Source organism: Barbus barbus, assembly GCF_936440315.1.
Source record: "Barbus barbus genome assembly, chromosome: 40".
In the NCBI taxonomy this organism is placed as follows: domain Eukaryota; kingdom Metazoa; phylum Chordata; class Actinopteri; order Cypriniformes; family Cyprinidae; genus Barbus; species Barbus barbus.
In genome coordinates this window covers 27,384,391-27,409,963 of record NC_136718.1, presented here as the reverse complement: position 1 = coordinate 27,409,963, position 25,573 = coordinate 27,384,391, and the positions used below count along the sequence as shown (strand labels likewise).

At 44.1% G+C, this 25,573-nt stretch overlaps 1 protein-coding gene across 2 annotated transcripts; it reads right to left on the bottom strand.

Annotated features, from left to right (window-relative positions):
- Nucleotides 1-4,642: 4,642 nt before the first annotated feature.
- On the bottom strand, nucleotides 4,643-25,297 carry LOC306859254 (tyrosine-protein kinase TXK-like). Of its 2 annotated transcripts, XM_079400197.1 has the most exons (15): nucleotides 25,246-25,297; nucleotides 22,343-22,394; nucleotides 21,961-22,015; nucleotides 21,692-21,879; nucleotides 21,555-21,614; nucleotides 20,401-20,455; nucleotides 20,240-20,313; nucleotides 20,018-20,145; nucleotides 19,872-19,946; nucleotides 18,633-18,804; nucleotides 14,626-14,842; nucleotides 13,864-13,928; nucleotides 7,347-7,465; nucleotides 7,098-7,255; nucleotides 4,643-4,859 (listed from the first exon to the last, which is right to left on the bottom strand). In XM_079400197.1, exons 1-15 carry the CDS (start codon nucleotides 25,256-25,258, stop codon nucleotides 4,782-4,784), a joined length of 1,509 nt encoding a protein of 502 aa, XP_079256323.1. In that variant the 5' UTR covers nucleotides 25,259-25,297; the 3' UTR covers nucleotides 4,643-4,781. The 2 variants fall into 2 exon arrangements, with proteins under 2 accessions (XP_079256323.1, XP_079256322.1); XM_079400196.1 differs by having other exon boundaries at nucleotides 21,692-22,015.
- Nucleotides 25,298-25,573: the final 276 nt, after the last annotated feature.

Genomic DNA, 25,573 nt, shown 5'->3' with positions numbered 1-25,573 from the left:
AGAGATGCAGTGAGAGGTGCAGGAGCAGTGAGAGGAGCAGTGAGAGGTGCAGTGAGAGGTGCAGGAGCAGTGAGAGATGCAGTGAGAGGTGCAGGAGCAGTGAGAGGTGCAGTGAGAGGAGCAGTGAGAGGTGCAGTGAGAGGAGCAGTGAGAGGAGCAGTGAGAGGAGCAGTGAGAGGTGCAGGAGCAGTGAGAGGAGCAGTGAGAGGAGCAGTGAGAGGTGCAGTGAGAGGTGCAGGAGCAGTGAGAGGTGCAGGAGCAGTGAGAGGAGCAGTGAGAGGTGCAGGAGCAGTGAGAGGAGCAGTGAGAGGTGCAGGAGCAGTGAGAGGAGCAGTGAGAGGTGCAGGAGCAGTGAGAGGAGCAGTGAGAGGTGCAGGAGCAGTGAGAGGAGCAGTGAGAGATGCAGTGAGAGGTGCAGGAGCAGTGAGAGATGCAGTGAGAGGTGCAGGAGCAGTGAGAGGTGCAGGAGCAGTGAGAGGTGCAGTGAGAGGTGCAGGAGCAGTGAGAGGAGCAGTGAGAGATGCAGTGAGAGGTGCAGGAGCAGTGAGAGGTGCAGTGAGAGGTGCAGGAGCAGTGAGAGGAGCAGTGAGAGATGCAGTGAGAGGTACAGGAGCAGTGAGAGATGCAGTGAGAGGTGCAGGAGCAGTGAGAGGAGCAGTGAGAGGTGCAGTGAGAGGTGCAGGATCAGTGAGAGGTGCAGGAGCAGTGAGAGATGCAGTGAGAGGTGCAGGAGCAGTGAGAGATGCAGTGAGAGATGCAGGAGCAGTGAGAGATGCAGTGAGAGGTGCAGGAGCAGTGAGAGATGCAGTGAGAGGTGCAGGAGCAGTGAGAGATGCAGTGAGAGGTGCAGGAGCAGTGAGAGATGCAGTGAGAGGTGCAGGAGCAGTGAGAGGAGCAGGGCCAGGGAGAAGAGCAGGCCCAAGGAGAGGGCAAGGTAGAAGTGTAAGAATGTGTGGTGCTGGCATTCCAAGGGTTGCAAGAACAGTAGTCAGTGATGAAATTCGTGCCACTATCATTGACCATGTAATCAACCACGGTCTTTCACTAAGAGAGGCTGGTGAAAGAGTGCAGCCCAATTTGAAGCGGTCAACGGTTGCCTCCATTATACGCATCTTTCAACAAACCAACAGGTAAGTATTGCATTTTACATGGATTGTTTCTATTCTCACTTGACATGTCAATAAGGCCATACAGTAATGCATATGTTGACTTTTTGTCCCTCTAAAGAATGCAACGTCTTCCACCCTCTGGGGGAAGAGGAAAGCTCCTCAATAATGATCAAGAGCTTGCCATTGTAGAAATGGTTGTTGCAAATAATGCAATAAAACTGCATGAAATTCAAACTAGAATTGTGGAGGACCATGAGATATTTGACAATATCGATAGCATCAGCCTCACAACCATTACGCGGACATTGTCCAAACACAGAGTGCGGATGAAGCAGCTCTACACTGTTCCCTTTGAGAGGAACAATGAGAGAGTCAAGGAGCTACGACGACAATATGTCCAGGTATAGTGTATATTCAATTCAATGTCCAGTTCTATAAGCTTTGCACTTTGTAAGTAGGTAACCTACACGGTAATAGGTTACAGTACAGTATGGTATACAGTAATGACATGATTTACATAAACTTTGTTTCAGAGAGTTATGGAATTGGAGGCCAACCAGGCCCCTCGTGAATTCATATACATAGATGAGGCAGGATTCAATCTAGCCAAAAGGCGTCGACGTGGACGAAATGTAATTGGAAAAAGGGCCACAGTTGATGTGCCAGGACAGAGAGGGGCAAACCATGTGTGCAGCAATTGCAAATGCAGGATTATTCCTTCACAGATGTCAGGTTGGACCCTATAATACCGAGCGCCTCCTTGCCTTTCTCAATGATCTCCACCAGCGCCTGGTTCCAGAGCAGGATCAGGAGGGTGAAAACATGAGGACCTTTGTAATTACCTGGGACAATGTGGCTTTCCATCATTCGCAAGCAATAACAACATGGTTTGAAGTCCACCCAAGACTGGTAAGTCTCTTCCTTCCACCCTATTCACCTTTCCTCAACCCTATAGAGGAGTTCTTTTCTGCATGGAGGTGGAAGGTTTATGACCATCAGCCACATGACCAGATGTCCCTCCTTGAAGCCATGGATGCTGGCTGCAGGGACATCACAGTTGATGATTGCCAAGGGTGGATCCGACATACCAGGCGGTTTTATCCCAGGTGCATCACCTTGGAGAACATCAGATGTGATGTTGATGAAAACATGTGGCCTAACCCTGAAGAGCGCAGAGATTAGATACAGTAATTTTGTGCTTTTTTTTTTGTCCCCCCCCCCCCCCTTTTATCTGGGCTTTTTACTGTTGTTTTTTTGTTCAGAATGCTCTTGTGTGTTTAATGGATATTTTGCTCACTGTAAGCAATACTGTAAAACGTTTTCTGTTCTATCATACCGTGTTTCTACTGTACCTCCTGTAGTAAACAGTAAAGGAAAAAAAACTGATTTGCTTTTTACTGGAATGCTTTTGAATGTGAACATTACTGTACATGTGGACATACAGTTCCCAACCAAGAAATTTAGTGTCAAAACGGTGGATTGCATGTTTTGCATGCAAATACCTGTAAAACTGAAACATAAAAGTCTATGCAGTTTTTGTAATGTCAACAATAGCCAGTATTTTGAAACCTGGTGTACTTTGATTGATTGCATGTACCTTGTGAAGTGAAAACAAGTGTTATTCTTTGACAGAATAATTTCATTTTGAGTCAGATTTCCAGTGTTTTGGTAAAGTTAGTGTGTGCAGAGAAAGATGTGTTCTATTTTGAAATGAAGAGTTAGTATATATTTAACAAAATGTGTTTTTGAGAAGAACATTATCCATTTGGCCAATTGTGTTTTGTAGGTGTGAGTCTGTGTTAAGAGTTTAGAAAAAGTATCTGAAGTATGGGTAAGCGCTTGTTAGCGATTGAAAAAAAACTGTAATAAAATGGATTACTTAATGATATATGTAAGGACATGGATTACTTGATGTCTTTCCTAGCGTTCTGGACCTTGAATGTGTAAGTTGCATGACTGACTGTAGAGGGATAGAAAGCTCTCGGATTTCATCAAAAATATCTTAATTTATGTTCCAAAGATAAACCAAGGTCTTATAGGATTGGAATGACACAAGGGTGAGTATTAACAACAGATTTTTTTTTTTTTTTGGGTGAACTAACCCGGATCCAAGAGGACACGATTCACTTGCATCTAGCCACAAATATGATACTTGGCAGTACTATTAACACAGCTGAAGAAAGAGCTTAATTGCCAAGTATGTTTTCTGGAATTTGTTATTGTGACAAAGGCTTCCACAGCAGAAACAGAATGACAGTGACAAGACAAGACACAGATAATAATAATAGAATAAGTAAATAGGAAATAATAATATATCATTTTTTTGAAAGACCACAATATACAAAATAAAAATGATATGGTATTTGTGTGTACCACTGCAAGTCCATGTTGTATGTTCAAATGCAAGGAAATGTAAATAAGAAGCTTGGTGTGTTAAATAAATGCATGTATATATAGTTTTTGTGTGTGTGTTTGAAGAAAGATATTGTATTATCTAAGAAAACACGAACTAGGCCTACTTATGTATTTTGAGTATTTCAAATACAAAATAGTGTTTCTCAAAGTATTTATTTACACATTACTTTTGATTTTTTTTTTGTCCAGCAAAATACACATTACAAAATACATATTTAGTAATTAAATACATATTTCAAATACTTTTAATTGAAATACTGCCAATCTGCCCATGGTGAGCGTCTTTATTCATGTCCTCAGGTGCAGACTGACACGAAGTTGCATGTTTACAGTGTACATATAAAAACATCTCATTATCTCACTTATGACTGTAATATATCAGTTCATCAAACACACACCCACATCAACTCATGCTGAAGATCAACAGACATCATCAACAGTCCTCCCATTCTCTGAGCTTGTGTGTGTGTGTGAGTGTGTGTGAGTGTGTGTGAGTGTGTGTGAGTGTGTGAGTGTCTGAGTGTGTGAGTGTGTGAGTGTGTGAGTGTCTGAGTGTGTGAGTGTGTGAGTGTGTGAGTGTGTGAGTGTCTGAGTGTGTGAGTGTCTGAGTGTGTGAGTGTGTGAGTGTGTGAGTGTCTGAGTGTGTGAGTGTGTGAGTGTCTGAGTGTGTGTGAGTGTGTGTGTGAGTGTCTGAGTGTCTGAGTGTGTGTGTGTGTGTGTGTGTGTGAGTGTCTGTGTGTGTGTGTGTGTGTGTGTGTCTGAGTGTCTGAGTGTGTGTGTGTGTGTGTGTGTGTGTGTGAGTGTCTGAGTGTGTGTGTGTGTGTGTGTGAGTGTGTGAGTGTGTGTGTGTGTGTGTGTGTGTGTCTGAGTGTGTGAGTGTCTGAGTGTCTGTGAGTGTGTGAGTGTGTGTGTGTGTGAGTGTGTGTGTGTGTGTGTGTGTGTGTGCACCTGGTATTCATCACGTCCTGGGGACCAAATGTCCCCACAAGGATAGTAATACCAGTAAATCTTAATCTTGTGGGGACATTTTTTGGTCCCCATGAGGAAACAAGCTTATAAATCATACAGCATAAAGTTTTTTGAAAATCTAAAAATGCAGCATGTTTCCTGTGAGGGCTAAGTTTAGGTGTAGGGTTGGTGTAGGGCAATAGCACATACAGATTGTACAGTATAAAAACCATTACGCCTATGGGATGTCCCCATAAAACATGGAAACCCAACATGTGTGTGTGTGTGTGTCTGAGTGTGCGCGTGTGTTCATGTTTCTGTCTCCTCTTCAGTGATCTGTCTGATGTTCTGCAGGAGCTCAGAAAAAGGCGGTCGTCCGTGAGGTCTCTGAAAACAAGAAACACACACAAGAATTCTGAGTGCTGTGATGACATCAGTGTTGGACACTAGGCATCATGCATTTACTTTGTAAAAGAAAACTGGAAAATAAAATAAATTAAAGTAAAAGAATAAAGGGATGTAAAGAGACTATAGGTTGGTTTTCTTCTCATTGTGGTAGCAGCTGGCACGTGGGCAGAGCAAAAGAGAAGAAGAGGAGAAGGGAGAGGACCAAGAGAGCATTTTTAAGAAGAAGAGAGAGTTTGATGGTGTCCTGAGTTTTTAAACTCTGCTTTCAGACCGTCCCATCTGGACGTCTTGACCAATTAGATACTGTCCTTGCTTGGGGTGTTGCTCTGTTCCTCCAACAGATCAATAAATCAACATGTTATCTGTTCAGTCAGAGGTCCGAACTTTACAGGCTCTTGCAAAGTATACTTTTGAACATGATTTCTATAACAAGACTATGATACATTTGACAAAGAAATGATTGGAAGAAACATTTAAAGCATGATTGTTCAAACTCATACATACCAAACACGCATAGGAATCCTTCAGCTATTCAATAATGATTAAAAAGACATGCATGGTATTTGATTAAAACAAGGATAGTCTAATATGTGGGTTACAAACATAATATGGGGTTCTGCATAGAAATGTCCTTTTAGGATGATTTTATGTGCATATGAAAAAGAAAGTCTTTGTGTAGTTCTATGGAGAATGAAGGCATGTTCTTTAGACAAAGGAATTTGGTCTTCTATGTGGGGGAGAAGTCAGTCTAAGGAAGCTCATGAATTCAACCATGGAACATGTGATGGCCATCTCTTTGACCATCAGTCCTGATTATTAGCCCCAAATTTGACGGTCTCCTTCCTGAATTGGAATTATCAATAAGTGTTCTTTTGTCTCAAGGTTGTAAGCGGTTTTGTGAAAGAGGCTCGCTGGTTAGTTTGCTTGCTTCAGACTAGTTGGAGCTAGGAGTCTGATTTACGGCGTCCTGTTTCCTTGGGCCTCTTGGTGGAATTCCAGCTCCTCAGGTTTCAATGTTCTGATGCATCTTAAATTTGTCTGATTCAGTCTCTGATATTCTACAGTATCCTCACAATTATATTCCTTCTTAGAGAAAAATGGTATCTGTGAGGATTTCCAGTCAGGATTTAGACCGTATCATAGTACTGAGACTGCTCTCATTAGAGTTACAAATGACCTGCTTCTATCATCTGATCGTGGTTGTATCTCTTTATTAGTGCTACTGCATCTTAGCGCTGCGTTCAACACTATCTACCACAACATTCTTTTGAATAGACTAGAACACTTTGTTGGCATTAGTGGAAGTGCATTAGCATGGTTCAAATCGTACTTATCTGAACGCCATCAGTTCGTAGCAGTGAATGAAGAGGTATCATATCGATCACAAGTGCAGTATGGAGTACCTCAAGGCTCAGTACTAGGACCGTTACTTTTCACGCTTTACATGTTACCCTTGGGAGATATCATTGTTAGAAGAATGGCATCTATGCTAATATTAGTCTGTTTCTTTCTTATTCTGAGATCAACGAAGCCACCCGGATCCAGTCCGTATCCAGATCAGATGGTGGATCAGCACCTAGAGACGACCTCTACATCCCTGAATGTCAGTGGAGATCAGGACAACTAGATGAGCCCCTGAGACAGATCTCCAGTGAAGACATCGTCACCTAGACAGCCATCGGGACAAGACCACAGGAACCAGATGAGTCCTCCACACAATCTGCTGGTATCGTCTGGTCAGAGGAGAACTGGCCCCCGACTGAACCTGGTTTCTCCCAAGGTTTTTTCTCCATTCTGTCACAGATGGAGTTTTGGTTCCTCTGGCTTGCTTAGTTGGGAATGTTTAATTTCCAGCAATATCATCGACTTGATTGCACAGATACTATTAAATAACTGAACTGAGCTGGATGATGACATCACTGAATTCAATAATGAAATGCCTTTAACTGAAAATCGAGTGTTTACCGATGTCCTTTTGCATTATTAAACACTATTATCCTAGATAATACTGTAAAGCTGCTTTGATACACTCACTTATATTGTTATAAGCACTATATAAATAATGGTGATTTGACTTGAAGATCAGAGAAATCTGTCAACTCAAATCTGCAGACTGAGTAACTTTCAGAAATTATCATTGACTCGTCCAGACTGTAAGTCATGGGTAATCTGTGTAGATGTGTGGTGTAAGGATTGTGAAGTGTGTGTATGTCTCACCTCATGCCAGCAGCGGTACATGATGTTGTAAATGTGCGCAGACGCCCGGTGAGGCCTGTAGAGACGGCCGCCCTGCGTCACCTCCTCCACCACCTCCAGATTAGAGCGGTTCTCAAATGGCGTCTTTCCCTCTGAGAAAACCTCCCACATCAGCACACCTGTTCACACAAACACACATGCATCAGCACACCCAATACACACACACACACACACACACACGAGCCCTGACCTCTGACCTCCAGTCCTCACCAAATGACCAGACGTCTGACTTGTTGCTGAACTTGTTGAAGTGAAGAACTTCAGGTGGAGACCATTTGACGGGGAACCTGGAGCCCATGGAGCTGGTGTACTGATTGTCCAGAACGTACCTGCGGGAACAGACACCATCAGCCCAACAGAACAAAACCATAGGCCTGCAGCTCATTCACGTCGCAGTGGAATGTTCTAGAAAACAAATCAAACCAAAACATGATGATATTGGATGAACAAAAACCCAATATCTTTGGGAGGAGGAACATCAGGATGACGTTTCTTTAAAACAAACAACTAGACTGATTCACAGCTGGCTCTTCTTCTTAAAGGGGTCATGAAATTCTAAACCAAATTTGCCTTTATCTTTTGACACAGAAGAGGTCTTTGTATGCTTAAAACATCCTGAAAGTTTCATAATTTAAAATGTCCTCATCATCAATAAAAAAGCGTTTATATAATAACCCACAGACAACAGCTCGTTTGGATCTGAGGTGCAAGATAATGTCACAGGGGCACAAACATTTGTATAAACACGCCTCCAGAGCAAGACATCGACGAATAGTATTCTTCTCAGCATAGCCCCGCCAACTGGTGTTCAGTCACTAGCTAACACTTCGCGTCAAAAGCTAATAGAAATGATAATCACTGCACTGTCTTGTCTGATACAGTCACAGATATGAGTCTGTTGTCAGGACACATGAGTGAAAGATCGTTCGCTTTGATGTGTTGGGTTTAAACAGCTCATTCACGTCTTTGTACAGATATCAGAAGGATCCCATCATAAGGAACAAGTAGATAGTTTATTTCAATGGCGTCCCGGATCGTGTCGGAGGATTTTGTTTTGTAATCAAGGCACAGTGTCATGGAGAGTCACAAAAGGGCCTTTCGCACTGCTTTAGTTCCAAAACTAAAAGTACAGTACTAAAGTACTGGGACAATTTTGCGCGAACGATTTCCCAGTTCCATTTAAAGGGTTGCATTCGCACCGACAGTGGGTACAAAGAAGTGACGTAAGCTGGTCGACAGTGACGTCATTTGTACTCGATGTTCAACGACGTAAACAAAAGAAAAACAATGTTAAGACGTTAACGTTAGGAGGATGGAGGATGCTGTGATCGGAGCTGTGTTTTTGTTGTGTCTCATGGGTTTCACAATAATGGACATGGAATTTGGACGTATACATCAAGCGACTGAAAGAACGGAAAAAGAATCTCCAATGACAATTTGCAGTGTTACATTTCATTGAGGCTGATAGTAGCGCAAAACGCCGTAGACGAAGTCTTCAGGTAAATGCCGTTTATAAATGCTCTCAGTATGATACAATGTTTACAAAGTATATGTTTACACTGTGTTTTAAATCATGGCGGGTGAGGGCATTTTCATACGCGTTTAGCCAATCAGTGTACACGTATATCACGGATAGTTCCTAGAAATAATTTAGTTCCTCCAAACGGAATTCCTGGAACTAAAACCATTCCTAGTTCCCGCGGTGCGAACACGCCAAAAATTGGGTAGTTCCACAATGAGTTCAGGTACTATGAAAAGGTTCCTGCGGTCCAAAAGGCCCTAAAAAACCATTTGTTGAAAGATGAAACAGAACTAGATCTGACTGCAGATGCAGCACATACCGCAAGAAATGATTTCATTATGCTTTAATTTTCATTATGCTATAACAAATCAGATTAATATTTAAACCAATGATAGTTATATATCTGATTTTGGGTGGGTTTCCAACATAAACGATGATTAATTCTGCTTAATAAAATAAGGCAGCCACACAACTTCTTGTTTTGGTTTTTGTTTTTTTACTTCTGGTACCCTTCAATAGAAATGATAATAGAGAAACAATACACATTTGACTCCAAACACAACAGTTATAATATCAATCACACCTCACTTGTTCATCTGTAATCAAATATTGGCCCATCTTGATCAAACTATAAATCAAGTCCTTGTGTGTGAAAACACTATATGTGTAAAAGTCAATGAAAACAGTCTTATCTGCATTTCTGTTAGACACTGAAGGAGTCCAGTGGAGACATCGACTGAAGTAAACGTTGTCCTTGAATCACAATTATATATAATTCGTATTGTAGAGGGTCAAAGCAGTCCTTAACGCCTCTCCATGGAAGAGAAACCATCAGGTCGACTTTAATCCTTGTCAACGCCACCAACCAAAATTCCAATTCAATCCACAATGCTGTCATATGTATCAAGCATAACGTAGACAAAGACCCTTCTACAAACAGAAAAGCACTCAAATTATTATCCTATCTTATTACCAATTAAACACAGGCAAAAATACCTAATACTTTTATTTTATACAAATGACTGATCAAAATAACTCTTTCATAAATAAATGAAGGCAACAAAATAACCATACTGTTACGAATCCTGGCCATGCACTTCCGTTCACCCACCACCAGAGGTCACCCGCTCACCACATGGACTTTCACACTACACAGCACATTGGACTCCATTTCCCATCATGCATTGCACTGACGACACACAGCTGGCACCAATGATTGCACTGCCCATCTCACAATCACCATCACACACACCATGTAAGCCTGGGACTTGCTCTTGCTCGCGTCCGAGTATTGTTAGCGTTTATCACTCACCTAGCGATAGCTACTCTACGGAGCCCTAGTCGTAGTCTTGCCTAGCCTGTTTACCTGTGTTTTTGATACCTGCCTTTGTTTCCTGGATTTACCCCATTGCCTTGCCGTTTGGACTGTGTTCGCTTCCCGTTTGGATTATTGCTCTCGTTTCTGGATTATCTCTCTGCCTTGCCCCTTTGGATACTGTTCGCCGATCGTCGACCCACGCTTGCTCCACGGATTGCTCTGTCTTGCCTCTCCCATACCTGTTTGCTGTCTCCCGACCCTGCCTGTATGACCATGTTTCATAATAAAGCTTTGCATATGGATCCGCATGTCTCACGTCTCGTCAGCCCCGTAACAGAATACTCGGCCACACAAGGATCCAGCGGCTTTTCAAGAGGACATTGGCCAGGTATGGACTCTGCATGACTGTTATTAACCCTCGAGCAGGGCTCGCGACCGCTCGAGGATTATATTCAGGAGTACTTAGACCTCGCCTATTTTTCTGATCTGCCAGACTACGCACTCATAGACTTTTTTTGTGAGGGCATTAATCAGCCGCTCCGGTCACAGTTAATCCGCGAGGGTCCCTGTTCATCTCTCAGTCAATTTATGGACTATGCTTTGCTGTGTGTGGGCTCTTCTTTTACTGTGGGTGTCGCGGAGGAACGCGACACCGCACTCACTCGCAAAATGGCGGCAGCAACAGCATCCCTTCATGTCATCGCCGTCAAGCCAGAGTCTACTCACGTCAAGCCAGAGTCTGCTCGCGTCAAGCCAGAGTCTGCTCGCGTCAAGCCAGAGTCTGCTCGCGTCAAGCCAGAGTCTGCTCGCGTCAAGGCAGGGTCTGCTCGCGTCACACCGGTCAAGCCAGAGTCTGCTCGCGTCACGCCGGTCAAGCCAGAGTCTGCTCGCGTCACGCCGGTCAAGCCAGAGTCTGCTCGCGTCACGCCGGTCAAGTCAGAGTCACGCCACGTCTCAGCGCTCCAGCCAGAGTCACGCCACGTCTCAGCGCTCCAGCCAGAGTCTCTTCACGCCTCAGCTCCTCAGCCAGAGTCTCTTCACGCCTCAGCTCCTCAGCCAGAGTCTCTTCACGCCTCAGCTCCTCAGCCAGAGTCTCTTCACGCCTCAGCTCCTCAGCCAGAGTCTCTTCACGCCTCCGCCGAGCTGCCAGAGGCTGTCACCAGAGATTTAGGATCAGTCCTTCGAGTTCCGTGTCTGGTTTCCAGCATAAGGGACCCACCACTGATATCGGTGCGAGCAGCTGGCATTCCCAGGGCCTCAACCCTGGCTGTTACAGAGACTGTTCCCCTGACCTCAGTGCTTCCCGTTATGGCGGTTGCCATTTTGAGTGTGTGGGCTGCACACTGTGCTCCTGAGGCCTCTCCTGTCCACGAGTGTGCTCCTGAGGCCTCTCCTGTCCACGAGTCTGCTCTAGTGGTGGTGATGGCGCAGTGGATAAGACACATGCCTTTGGTGTGAGAGACCCGGGTTCGAATCCACTGTGAGACACCAATGTGTCCCTGAGCAAGACACTTAACCCCTAGTTGCTCCAGAGGCGTGCGACCTCTGACATATATAGCAATTGTAAGTCGCTTTGGATAAAAAGCTAAATGAATAAATGTAATAAATGTAGTGCCTCCAGAGGTGCCGCAGAACCTCCCGAAGTGGTCACGAACTCACGGTCTGCCCTGTCATGGCCACGGAGGCCGTCCCTGACCTCATGGTCTGCCCTGTCACGGCCATGGAGGCCGTTCCCGAACTCCCTGTTTACCCTGTCACGGCTAAAAACGCCGTCTATGAATCCTCGTCCTGCCCTGCCACGCCCTCTGTGATGAATGCTCTCCCTGTATTGTCTGTCTCTGCTCTCCCTGTGTTGTCTGTCTCTGTTTCCCCCAGATCTCAGACTCTGCCATGGTTTCCTGCCCAGTCTGCTTCCTGGCTAGGGTTTTCTGCTCAGGTCTGGTGGTCCTCTGCCCCGCCGTGGTGGTCTTCTGCTCGGGTCTGGTGGTCGTCTGCTCCGCCATGGGGGTCTTCTGCCCGGGTCTGGTGGTCGTCTGCTCCGCCATGGGGGTCTTCTGCCCGGGTCTGGTGGTCGTCTGCCCCGCCGTGGTGGTCTTCTGCTCGGGTCTGGTGGTCGTCTGCTCCGCCGTGGGGGTCTTCTGCTCGGGTTTGGTGGTCTTCTACTCCGGTCTGGTGATCATCTACTCCGCCCTGGTGGGCTCCTGGTCCGTCTGCTCTGCCCTGGTGGGCTCTTGCTCTGTCCTGGTCTCCGGTTCCACCAGGGTGTCCTGCTCTGCTGGTTCTGCCTCAGTCCCCGGTCTTCCCACTTCCTCACGGACCTGGCCCTCCGTCCCTTCCCCTGTTCCGCCTCCGCCCTCCTGGACTATATAGGAGCATCTGGAAGCCGCTCCTTGGGGGGAGGGCTATGTTACGAATCCTGGCCATGCACTTCCGTTCACCCACCACCAGAGGTCACCCGCTCACCACATGGACTTTCACACTACACAGCACATTGGACTCCATTTCCCATCATGCATTGCACTGACGACACACAGCTGGCACCAATGATTGCACTGCCCATCTCACAATCACCATCACACACACCATGTAAGCCTGGGACTTGCTCTTGCTCGCGTCCGAGTATTGTTAGCGTTTATCACTCACCTAGCAATAGCTACTCTACGGAGCCCTAGTCGTAGTCTTGCCAAGCCTGTTTACCTGTGTTTTTGATACCTGCCTTTGTTTCCTGGATTTACCCCTTTGCCTTGCCGTTTGGACTGTGTTCACTTCCCGTTTGGATTATTGCTTTCGTTTCTGGATTATCTCTCTGCCTTGCCCATTTGGATACTGTTCGCCGATCGTCGACCCACGCTTGCTCCACGGATTGCTCTGTCTTGCCTCTGCCATACCTGTTTGCTGTCTCCCGACCCTGCCTGTATGACCATGTTTCATAATAAAGCTTTGCATATGGATCCGCATGTCTCACGTCTCGTCAGCCCCGTAACACATACTCACAGTTGAGAATGAAACAAACATGTTTCTCAACAAGGGCCTTCCCCAAATGCAGTAGATCAGCTCAAACGCTGCTACTAGGCACATTGGCACACAAACCAAACAGGTATCCATCTCCTGTTCTTCTATTCAGCTACTACATTTATCCATGCTCAACCAAAGTTAAGGCTGCCCCCTACCAGTGAGGATTAAAACTGTAGCTATACTCAACTCGTAGCAGGCTTAAGACTGTTACATGGAAATGACTGTTTTGTTTTGATCATTGTCAAAACACTCATTGCAATATCGAGGGGGCGGTGATACTGTTTCATATGCAGTGACGTTAGCCAATCATAACAGTGGCTGATTACTGACAAGCCTTAAAGGACACGCCCCTTAAAACAGCTCGTTTTAAAGAGAGGTTCAGAACGAGGGCTGAAAATAATCATTTTCCCTCATATTTATTTGTTTTTAAAATATCCATGTCATGACCCCTTTAATTGGCCAAAAAAAATGTTATTCTAAGTTTTTTCCCCAGCATTCCTGTTATATAATGAAAACGTGATTTCTGAATGTTCTCTGAATGTGTAAGGCTTCAAAGTTATTTAAAAACATTAAAACATGAACATTAAGGGAACACACGGTTTTATCACTTATTGATTGTGTCATTGTGGCAATGTTGCTTTTGAATGTTTTCTAAATGTTCTGAAACAAGTTGAAACATTTAAAAAAAAATTAGATGGGGGCGTCCAACTGATACGTTTAAAAAAATGTTCCATGAATGTTCTAAGAATGTTTATTCATAACTTTAAGAGAACCTTGACAGAACATTCTGAGAACATCTCCTGTTAGCTGGGCATAGATCAGTAGAACTGAAGGGGGGTTAGGGTTGGTTAGGCGCTGGTCAGGAGACTGACCTGGTCATGCCAAAGTCGCACACCTTCACCACATTCCTCTCGTTCACCAGGCAGTTCCGCGCGGCCTACGGACACAAATGCGCGCACACACACACACACACACGCACAGAGTATCAGTCCCTGATATACTGCAGTCATCTGTGACTGTGTGTCATTTCTGCATTGATCTGACTGCTGAGATGTTGTCGGTAATCACAGTCAGATCTCTGTTGCTGTTGTACATCAGCACAATACACAGAGCAAAGCAGTGTCAGCATTAGCTGAACCAACCGGAAAAACAGCATTTATGCTTCTGTCTGATTGACTGATGTACATGTGAATGGTGCATATCAGTTTGTGTGTTGTTTTTTTGACCTCTGTCTTGAGAAAAACAACATACTCTTCATTCTGATCAGTGAAGCAACATTCTCTGTTGTAGGAAGTTCTATAAAAATAAAGGTGACCATCTATCTATATCTATATCTATATCTATTTATCTATACATTTGTTTCACAGACTGCATAGCCTTAAAACCATCAAACCTCAAACTTTTAAAATATGGCCAGGTTTTGTCAAGCCAACATTAAAGTTTGTTTTGACAACTTTAAAAAAAATTATAATAATTTATCTAACTTGTATAATGGTTTGACAATTTTAATGTTGGTGTTAATGCTACTTCCCAACTAAATTTTCATCAACATCATAAAAGAGCAGGAAAGAGCTGTCCATGTGTCTCAAACAGGTCTAGTGTCCTGACTGACTGAGGTGTTTGGCGTGTCTCACCAGGTCTCTGTGGATGAAGCTGCTCTGCTCCAGGTACTCCATGCCCTCGCAGACGTCCTGACACATGGAGAGCAGCTGCACGCGGCCCAGAGTTCTGCTGTGCTGCCGCAAGAAGTGCAGCAAGCAGCCGTTCTCCATGAACTCTGTCACAATGCAGATGGGACGCTGTGTGACACACACTCCGTACAGCTGGACCAGCTTCGGGTGACAGAGACGCCTGCACACACACACACACACACACACACACACGGCAGTTTGAGTTCTATAAACTTAAATTAAGCGAATCAATTCGCAACACAAATTCAGAGCTGCAGAATGAAGGTGTTCAGTGGCTCACACTCTTAAAAATAAAGGTTCCAAAAGGGTGTTTTTGCAGTGATGCCATAGAAGAACCATTTTTGGTTCCCAAAAGGACCTTTCAGCGAACAGTTCCTAAAAGAACCAGTTGAAGAACATTTCATAAATCTAAAGAATCTTTTTCGACTACAAAGAACTTTTTCTGCATTTGAAAGGTTCCATGGATGTTCAAGGTTCTTAATAGAGCATTGATGCCAATAAAGAACCTTTATTTTTAAGAGTGCAGGTCACTGATGAGAGTTAACACTGAGATATTGACATTCAATGATGAGCTGCCTTTACAGTTTTTTTTTTCAGCTGCTTGCACACTAAATCTTTCCTTGTCACACAGTTTCTGAAAGCTGTCACTCAAACAGCAGAAGCACACACCAAATCTGCAAAACCAGACACTAATTCTCAGACTTTGACTCGGTTTTCAATTTCATAAAACACTTTTTGCAAAACACAACACACAGTTCTCTATGCAACACACAAATCTAACAGGAATTAATATTATGGCAAAGGTGTTTGCTTTTGAGATGTGTTTGTGATATTTTGAATGCAGTGTTTCATTTTGCAAGAGATGTGAGGCATTTTGCATTTTGTGTGCAATTCTTGGATTTGTGTGTAAAGTTTTGTATGTTCTTATGATGTTACTTGTACTTGATGAACGTTATAAGAAACATTTAGTAACTTTTAAATAATATTTAAGACTAATAAAATATTAAAAATAAACATTCAAATAATGAAAATGTGAAAAGAAAATGAAGTTAGTAGAATGTTCAAGAAACATTTTTATAACCTTTAAATAACGTTTTAATCACAAGAAATCTGTACATTTTAACGTTCTTAGAATATCACAAATAAATGTTCAAATAACTTTATATTTTGAGTGAAAATAAAAGTAATAATACAATAATAGTAAAATGTTGTAAGAATAGTTTTTTTTCATTGTTGTTGTTGTTGTTGTAACCTTTAAATAATATTCATGACAAGAAAAGTGAACATTTCAATATTCCTAGAAAATATAAAATAAATGTACAAATAACATTATATTTTGGATGAAAATAAAGTTAGTAGAAGTTAGTAAGAAATGTTTTGTAACCTTTTGTCATAATCCACACGGACACAGGGAACGACGAGGCGAGGAACTTCTCCAGTAACGAAAAGACTTTTATTAAACAAACTCAGGGATAGCGGGAGACACTGAAACCAACGTGAAGACGATAAGACCGGACACAGGGGCAGGGAAACACAGGGCTTAAGAACACAAGGAAATCGAAGAGAAAGAACAGAAACAGGTGTGGAGTAATTAAACAGGTCTAGGGACTAATCAACTAATGAACAGGGAATGAGGACAGGAACAGGAAGGCACAATAGAGACACGAGAGGAGGGGGAAACAAGACACAGGAATGACATAACGCCCCCCTCCGGAAGGCATGTCCTCACGCCAAACACCATCTAATGGGGAGGGGGGGTGGGCGCTCTGGAGGCCTCCAGGGATCAGGGGGCAGGGCTACCGGCCTCCAGAGCGGGGGCCCGTTCCTGGAGCCATGGCGGGATGGGAGACACAGGAGGCCATGGTGGATCAGGGGACTCGGGAGGCCATGACGGATCAGGGGACTCGGGAGGCCATGACGGATCAGGGGACTCGGGAGGCCATGGCGGGTCCGGGGACTCGGGAGGCCACAGCCTTACTTTTTTGGGCCGCCCGAGGGGTTCTGTGGCCTTGGCCCTTGGCCCGGCCACACAGGCCGTGACCCTATTACCCCCCCCCCCCCCCCCCCCCCCCCCCCAAAAATTTTCTTGGGGAAGCTCCCCCCTGGGAGCCACTGAGGAGCAGGCTTAGTGGGGTGCTCTTGCAGCGCGGACTCTGTCGTGCGCTCTGGAGGCGCGGACACTTGGGGGCGCTCTTGAGGAGCTGAGCTGGACGGCACCAGCGGAGACGCAGGAGAGCTGGACGGCACCAGCGGAGACGCAGGAGAGCTGGCCGGCACCAGCTGAGACGCAGGAGAGCTGGCCAGCACCAGCTGAGATGCAGGAGAGCTGGCCGGCACCAGCGGAGAAGCAGGAGAGCTGGACGGCACCAGCGGAGACGCAGGAGAGCTGGTCGGCACCAGCGGAGACGCAGGAGAGCTGGACGGCACCAGCAGAGACGCAGGAGAGCTGGACGGCACCAGCGGAGAAGCAGGAGAGCTGGCCGTCACCAGCGGAGACGCAGGAGGGCTGGACGGCACCAGCAGAGACGCAGGAGAGCTGGACGGCACCAGCGGAGATGCAGGAGAGCTGGCCGGCACCAGCTGAGACGCAGGAGAGCTGGCCGGCACCAGCTGAGATGCAGGAGAGCTGGCCGGCACCAGCGGAGAAGCAGGAGAGCTGGACGGCACCAGCGGAGACGCAGGAGAGCTGGCCGGCACCAGCGGAGACGCAGGAGAGCTGGACGGCACCAGCTGAGATGCAGGAGAGCTGGCCGGCACCAGCGGAGAAGCAGGAGAGCTGGCCGTCACCAGCGGAGACGCAGGAGAGCTGGCCGGCACCAGCGGAGACGTAGGAGAGCTGGACGGGAATTTGCAGGGGCGCTCGGGCAGCGCGGGTTCGCGGGGGCGCTCTGGGCTGAGGACAGCGGCGGTGCTGGGAAGAGTTGGGTGGCCGGAACATTTGATTGGGTATGTGGAGGGTCCTGGCGACGGGTGAGCTGGTGGGGCCAGGTGATTTTTGGCTGGGGTTGGACGACGATCGTCTTTGCAAACTACTACTTCTAGATCAAGACCGTTAGCACAGAGGACATAATTAATCAGCTCGATCAGGGAAAAACTGGACGAGGGGAGATCGCAGCTGATGACGTCATCATCCAACCCAAGCCGCAAACCACCGAGGGAGGCATCAATCCAGCTCACCTTGTTGGAAAGCTCAAGGAATTCCTCCACATATCTCACCAATTCCCGACCATCCTGCCGCAGACACCAAAGCCTGTCTTCAGCCTTAGTCATGTTTATGGTCCGGTCTTAAAATAACAATATATTTTGGGTCAAAATAAAGTTAGTAAAACGCTTAAGAAATGTTTTGGTAATATTTTAACGTTTTTAGAATATTACAACCACGAGTAATATATTTTGGGTAAAAAAGAAAGTTAGTATAATGTTGTAAGAAACGTTTTTGCAACCTTTAAATAATGTCATAATTAAGACATGTTTAAGAAATATTTCGAACCAATGTTCCCATGATGTTTTTATAATCTAATTTTGTGACCCAGGAACAAAGCTAAAGCATAGATCCTTCCAATCTCATGGGAATCACTGATGGAGGAGCGTGAGACTTCGTCTGATCTCTGTTTAACCTCACTGAGAGATTACAGAGATCTCACTCATATTTTCTCTCTCCTGTGTTTCCATCACACACACCTCCAGATTGTTCCAGAAGCGTCTGAGCGACTTGCAGAGAAGATTGAATGAGAAACAGACGCTGAATGAAGGATTGATAAGAATCTAACGCGCTCACGTCACAGGAAGTCACACACACACACACACACACACACACAGAGACGTCTACCCACCCACCCACCCACCACACTTTCCAGCTTCTCAGCAACTTTCCACTTGTTCTGTGTGTGTGTGTGTGTGTGTGTGTGTGTGTGTGTGTGTGTGTGTGCGTGTGCGTTTGCATGTCTTACGTCATGATCTTGGCTTCCTCTATAAAATCATCTTCACTCATGGCTCCTTCATTGATGGTTTTAATGGCCACTTTATGCTGCGCTCTCCATTTTCCCAGCCGCACCACTCCAAACTGACCGCTGCCCAGCTCCTTCATGAAGGTCAGCTCCGACGGGTTGATCTCCCATTTATCTGCACACACACATCAGCATGCCATGCAGTCATCAGCTCTAGTTTATTAATGGGCATTAATGAGTTTTCCTGCAGATCATCAGAGATACTAAGATCAAGGGTTCGATTCCTTGGGAGCGCGAGAACTAATCAAATATAAATACTCTGAGTGCAATGTAATTTGCTTTGGATAAAAGTGTCTGCCAAATGCATTCATGTAAATGTCATTAGGTTAGATCCGCCCACTTAGACAGGAAACAAGATGTTTCCTGATTGATTATTTTTAGTCAATTCAATGATGAATTCAAAGCAAAGCTGCTTTTTCTGACCCCATTGACAGATATTTGTTCTTGTTTTAATCAAAACTTCTAACCCTAATGAATCTGAACCCTATCTTGCTATATATTCATTTATTATTTATTTATCCATAACACCAGTAAGTACTCTCCCCTCCTCTGCACATACACGTACAGCTGTATTCGTTTAGTTTGATTAATAACAGAGCATTTAAGATAATTGCATTGTATTACAAGCTTTTCAAAATGTTATGTTTATAAAAGTAAATAAAGTAAATTTGCATATATTTCCCAAACAGAAATCTGAATCCAGGTTCATAATTCTTGTCTGATTCTATCGTCATATTAGAGTTAATGGTTTTTCCAGAGGAGATTCGTGATTTCTCTTTTTAATCACTCCATAAATAGTGATTTGTTGATAGTTGTCATCTGTAGTGTCTTGAGCTTACAGGGTCTTTTATATGTTTTATTACTAGTTTTAATTGGTTCTGATTCTGAAAGCTCAGAGGTTGATAATCAGTCAGCGATGCGAGCTGCCAGTGTGTGAGTGTGTGTGTGTGTGTGTGTGTATGTATGTGTGTGTGTGTGTGTGTGTGTGTGTGTGTGTGTGTGTATGTGTATGTGTATACATGTGTGTGTGTGTGTGTGTGTGTGTGTGTGTGTGTGTGTATGTATGTGTGTGTGTGTGTGTGTGTGTGTGTGTGTATGTGTGTGTGTGTATGTGTGTGTGTGTGTGTGTGTGTGTGTGTGTGTGTGTGTGTGTGTGTGTGTGTGTGTGTGTGTGTGTCTGACCTGAGCTGAATCCCGCTGTGGCCGGCAGACATTTGCCCTTGGGGCCAATGGGATATCGCAGTCTGGAAACCATCCCTGATCAAACACAGACAGATCGTCAGAGGCTCGTCGCAACAGAAGCACAGAGCAGAAGTGAACAGAATTACCTGCTGCGTTGTGTCTGTGGTAGTTGATGAGTTCAGGAATAGAGCCGAACACGTGATTCTCTGCCAAGAAGAACTGAGCTGTGTCTGTCTGCTTGATCTGGTAGTGCCTCACCTCCCCTTTACCTGAACTGATCAATCAATCAATCAATCAATCAATCAATCCATCAAGCCATCAGTCAGCGGATCAGGCGATCAGACAGTGAACTGATGGAGAAACTTTACCTGTGTGTGTAAACAGAGACGGTGTAGCTGCTGGGCTGACTGGAGCTCCTGACCACAAACCCTCCATCCTTCCCCTGAAACACACATGAGGAAGATGATGCAGATGATGATGATGATGATGATAGATCAATTACTGATGATTGATGCAGGGGCTTCTTTACCTCTTGTCTGAGTAAATGTTCTGCTTCAGCTCTGTTGATGTTCTTGCAGTACCAGCTGATGAAGATTATCATCATCACAACACATACACACATATGAACAATGTCAGTGACCAGTGAGCTCTGAATGGATAAAGAGATCTGGAGTGACCCTGATTGGTTAAAGAGATCTGGAGGGACTCTGATTGGATAAAGAGATCTGGAGGGACTCTGATTGGATAAAGAGATGTGGAGTGACCCTGATTGGTTAAAGAGATCTGGAGGGACTCTGATTGGATAAAGAGATCTGGAGGGACTCTGATTGGATAAAGAGATGTGGAGTGACCCTGATTGGTTAAAGAGATCTGGAGTGACCCTGATTGGTTAAAGAGATCTGGAGGGACTCTGATTGGATAAAGAGATGTGGAGTGACCCTGATTGGATAAAGAGATCTGGAGGGACTCTGAATGGATAAAGAGATGTGGAGTGACTCTGATTGGATAAAGAGATCTGGAGGGACTCTGAATGGATAAAGAAATGTGGAGGGACTCTGATTGGATAAAGAGATGTGGAGTGACCCTGATTGGTTAAAGAGATCTGGAGGGACTCTGATTGGATAAAGAGATCTGGAGGGACTCTGATTGGATAAAGAGATGTGGAGTGACCCTGATTGGTTAAAGAGATCTGGAGGGACTCTGATTGGATAAAGAGATCTGGAGGGACTCTGATTGGATAAAGAGATCTGGAGGGACTCTGATTGGATAAAGAAATGTGGAGTGACCCTGATTGGTTAAAGAGATCTGGAGGGACTCTGATTGGATAAAGAGATCTGGAGTGACCCTGATTGGTTAAAGAGATCTGGAGTGACCCTGATTGGTTAAAGAGATCTGGAGGGACTCTGATTGGATAAAGAGATGTGGAGTGACCCTGATTGGTTAAAGAGATCTGGAGGGACTCTGATTGGATAAAGAGATGTGGAGTGACCCTGATTGGTTAAAGAGATCTGGAGGGACTCTGATTGGATAAAGAGATGTGGAGTGACCCTGATTGGTTAAAGAGATCTGGAGGGACTCTGATTGGATAAAGAGATGTGGAGTGACCCTGATTGGTTAAAGAGATCTGGAGGGACTCTGATTGGATAAAGAGATGTGGAGTGACCCTGATTGGTTGATACTCACTCATTGGCCTCTATAGTTCCAGTTTCTGTAACATAGTTGCTGGGAATGAAGCCCTTGTTCCTGAGAGAGAGAATCAGTAGAGATCAGCACATCTGAACTCAAGAAACACACACACACACATATACACACACACTCACCCATGCTTGTCTTTGGCTCTCCACCACAGCTGGTGTTGTTTGTGGAGGATGATGTACGTCTCTCCATGACGAAGCGTCAGGTCCGAACTCTCTCTGGCCGTGAAGTCGTACATGGCCACCACCTTCATCACACCAATATCATCATCCTCAGGAGGAGACGGAGGGAGCTTCTTCTGAGACAGCTGAGTCTGGGACACGAGGAGAGAACCATTACAGGAGCACAGAATGAACGAACGAATCACTGAACGAAGGAATGGGTGACTGCATACCGTATAGACGGACCCCGGATATCTGTTGGGGTTCACATCCACATGAGTGCTGCTTCTGAGAGACACAGAGATCAGGGTCGTCACTGTCTCACACACTACTGTTTGTTTATGAGTTTTGAGAAGGATGATGCTTTAGATGATGTCACCACCAGCGGCTCTTAATGCAACAGTTATGAGGTTACTAATCATCCCACGCATGTGACCCGACATCATTTTATTTCAGACAGGCAGGAAAATAAAGTGTGTGGAACACATATGAAGGAACAGCAGGATGAATGTCAGCTGAACATCATCAGCCGTTCCCAGCGATCGTTTCATTCTAATGGTGTTTTGACCTTTGACCTCTGGTTCCAGGTCTGTGGTGGAAACCTGTGCTTCATACCTGGTCTGTAGAGCACAGCAGCAGCAGCAGAAGATGGAGTGAATGGACTGATCTGGAGGAAAGAAACACAGACGATGATCTGCAGAAACACAGATGGAGGACGATGGGCTGCTCACAAAACCACCAACACTTCAAAACCAGACCAGACAAACCACCAAAACACCTGCTTCAGAGGATCCTCTAAAGCCTTGCTTATCCTTAATGCAGCTTTAATTAGCAGTTTAACATCATCACTTTCATGTAATTCATTCCTACAGGATTCAGAAGCATTCATATTCTGTACATTAGTGTAGGGTTCACCTTCAAACAATAACATTCACTCAGAAATAGCAAGTTTCACAAATAATCTGGCAAGTAGGCCTACATATTGAACTGAAAGCTAAACTTTGAAGTAGAAAGACTAATTAGTGACCCTGCAGCACAGAAGCAGTCATGAGTAGCACAGGTATATCTGTAGCAATAGCCAACAATACATTGTATGGATCAAAATTATACATTTCTCTTTTATGACAAAAATCATTAGGATATTAAGATCATGTTCCATGAAGATATTTAGTAAATTTCCTACCATAAATATATCAAAACTTCATTTTTGATTAGTAATATGCATTGCTAAGAACTTAATTTGAACAACTTTAAAGGAGATTTTCTCAATATTTAGATTTTTTTGCTCCCTCAGATTCCAGATTTTCTAATAGTTGTATCTCAGACAAATATTGTCCTATCATAACAAACCATACATCAATGGAGAGATTATTTATTCAGCTCTCAGATGATGTATACATCTCAATTTCAACAAATTGACCCTTATGACTGGTTTTGTGGTCCATATAGTATTTTCTTGCAAAATGCACTCCAATAATCTTTTAAAAATCCTTTTTATAGTGTATTCCTGTTTTATCAATCATGTAACGGCATCCAAAAATAACTAGACTTTACAGAATCCTCTTTAACAAAAGTTAAAGCAGTCAAAGCAGCAACGTCACGAATGTCACATAAAACATGCAAATTCATCACAGAAACACAAGATCTTGAACATCTTGTCAGTTCCGTGTGTAAGAGCAGAACGTTTCTCAAGAACAAGGGTGTGAAGTGGCTTCAGCTGCAACACAATGACCATCTGCACAAACCGCACGCTTCCTGTCAACAGAGAGGTGAAGAGCGGCCGATGAGAGATTCATCAGCGAACACACGCAAACACACATCGCCGGACTCCATCGCCTGACAAACCTGCTCCAAATGACTGGCTACACTCTTACAGAACAGCTTTAATGGCCACTATACCCTTTCAACAACCAATATCTAACTAAACATGTAGCTTTAAGGTACTAAAATACACACGCACGTTTTGGGTGAATAAGGTACAAAGGTGCACTTTTTTGAAAGGCTGTCAGCTTTTGTACCTGCTTTCTGAGAGTGTAGGAAAGTTTGGAAAACATGCCAAAAGCATTGTTTTTCATGCACTGCTCAATTCTTGAGATTTTGAGTGATTTTCAGACTAGTGGATAGAAAATACACATTTAAGTATTTCATTTATTGCACTTCATCTATTTGCATCTGTAGATTTCAATTCCAATCCGTATCATTAAAGAGTTTTTTCTTTTACAAACAGCAAACTTCACAGATTTATTCCTCTCTGTATTCTGAAGGTTTGTTCATATTTCATCCACACTGATTTATACAACATTTCACTCCTAAAAACATGGTGAAAATGTGTTTGCTTTCTATCTGTTGACAGTATTTTATGATTTATGTGGTGATAAAAAGAGACAAAATCTCCTCTGGAACAATCTTTAACTCTAAGATGACGATCAGACAGACAAGAATTATGAACCTGATTCAGATTTCTGTTCTGGAAATATATGCACATCTGACTAGACAATGCCTCATTAACTGTTTGAAACATAACCGTTTGGAAAACTTGTAATACAAATCAGTTAAATTAATGTTCTGTTATTAATCAAACGAAACGAATACAGCTGTACGTGTATCAGTGTGCAGAGGAACAAAGCAAGACAGGGTTCGGGTTTGTTAGAGTTAGAAGTCTTGATTAAAACAAGAACACATATCTGTCAATGTGGTCAGAAAAAGCAGCTTTGCTTTGAATTTCCGGAAATTTATGAAAGTCAGTGCATATTTAATTAGACAATGTATCATTTGCACATGTATTGCACATTTCAGAAAACTTGTAATGCAGTTCTGAGTATAATCAATGGGCTGTATAGTGATCTCTGGTCTGGAGATGATCAGGAGAGAAGGTTCAATCTGGGTCGCACACCAACGCTTCATCACTCTCACTGCTCTCGGGACATTTCACTTTCCATCATTCAACACAAAGAACTCAAAAATAACTGCAACGGGGACTAAACTAAAACTGACAAGAAGTCGAGCTATAATAACCCTAATTAATAAATCAGTCAAACATGAACAGTTCAATAGCTCATGAGTATTGAGTTATAAATAATACTTTCGCATTAGTCGAGGTGTGTTAAAGGGACGGTTCACCCCGTCATCGTTCAAACAACAGACAGAAAACACTATATCACAGGTAATAAAGTCAGCTTTAAATGAGTGAACTATTGAGGTGAACTATCATCAGTGTTTTTAATTAAACATTATATTATTTATAATGATGGCACACTGATGTGAGTCCATTAACAGAGCTGCTGAAAGAATGGAGATGTGCTGATATATCAGTCCTCCTGATAAAGCAGTGCTAGTATTGTCCCTGACACACACACACACACACACACACACACACACACACACACACACACACACACACGTGTAAAGCTGCCATATGGATAAACATGGCACAAACACACAGGTGTTAAACTGAGAGCATCATTCATTCTTCTGCTCAATAATCTCATTATTATGATGTGAAATATTCTCATACTCACTGGAGTGAATCATTATACTGCAGTCAATCTGTCAGTCTCTCCTGATACAGCAGACCATGTGTGTGTGTGTGTGTGTGTGTGTGAACATGAGAAAGGAGGAAAGGGTGACGTACTTCACACATACACACACACACTCTCTCACACACACACGCAGTCCTTCCGCTACAGGATGTCATGAAGGAGAGTCAAGACATTGACACACACACACACACACACACACTAACATACACACTCTCTCAAATTCAAATGAGCTTTATTGGCATGACTTGCACAGTATTGCCAAAGCATTGTCCATTACATAAATTCAAGATTCAAGAGTTTTATTTGT

Excerpts from the sequence above, each read along its gene's own strand:
- LOC306859254 (XM_079400196.1), bottom strand. Across the intron at positions 21,615-21,691 it reads AGAGCCAAAGACAAGCATGG|GAACAAGGGCTTCATTCCCA; the intron begins GTGAGTGTGTGT and ends TCTCTCTCTCAG. Across the intron at positions 19,947-20,017 it reads CCACAGACACAACGCAGCAG|GGATGGTTTCCAGACTGCGA; the intron begins GTAATTCTGTTC and ends GTGTTTGATCAG.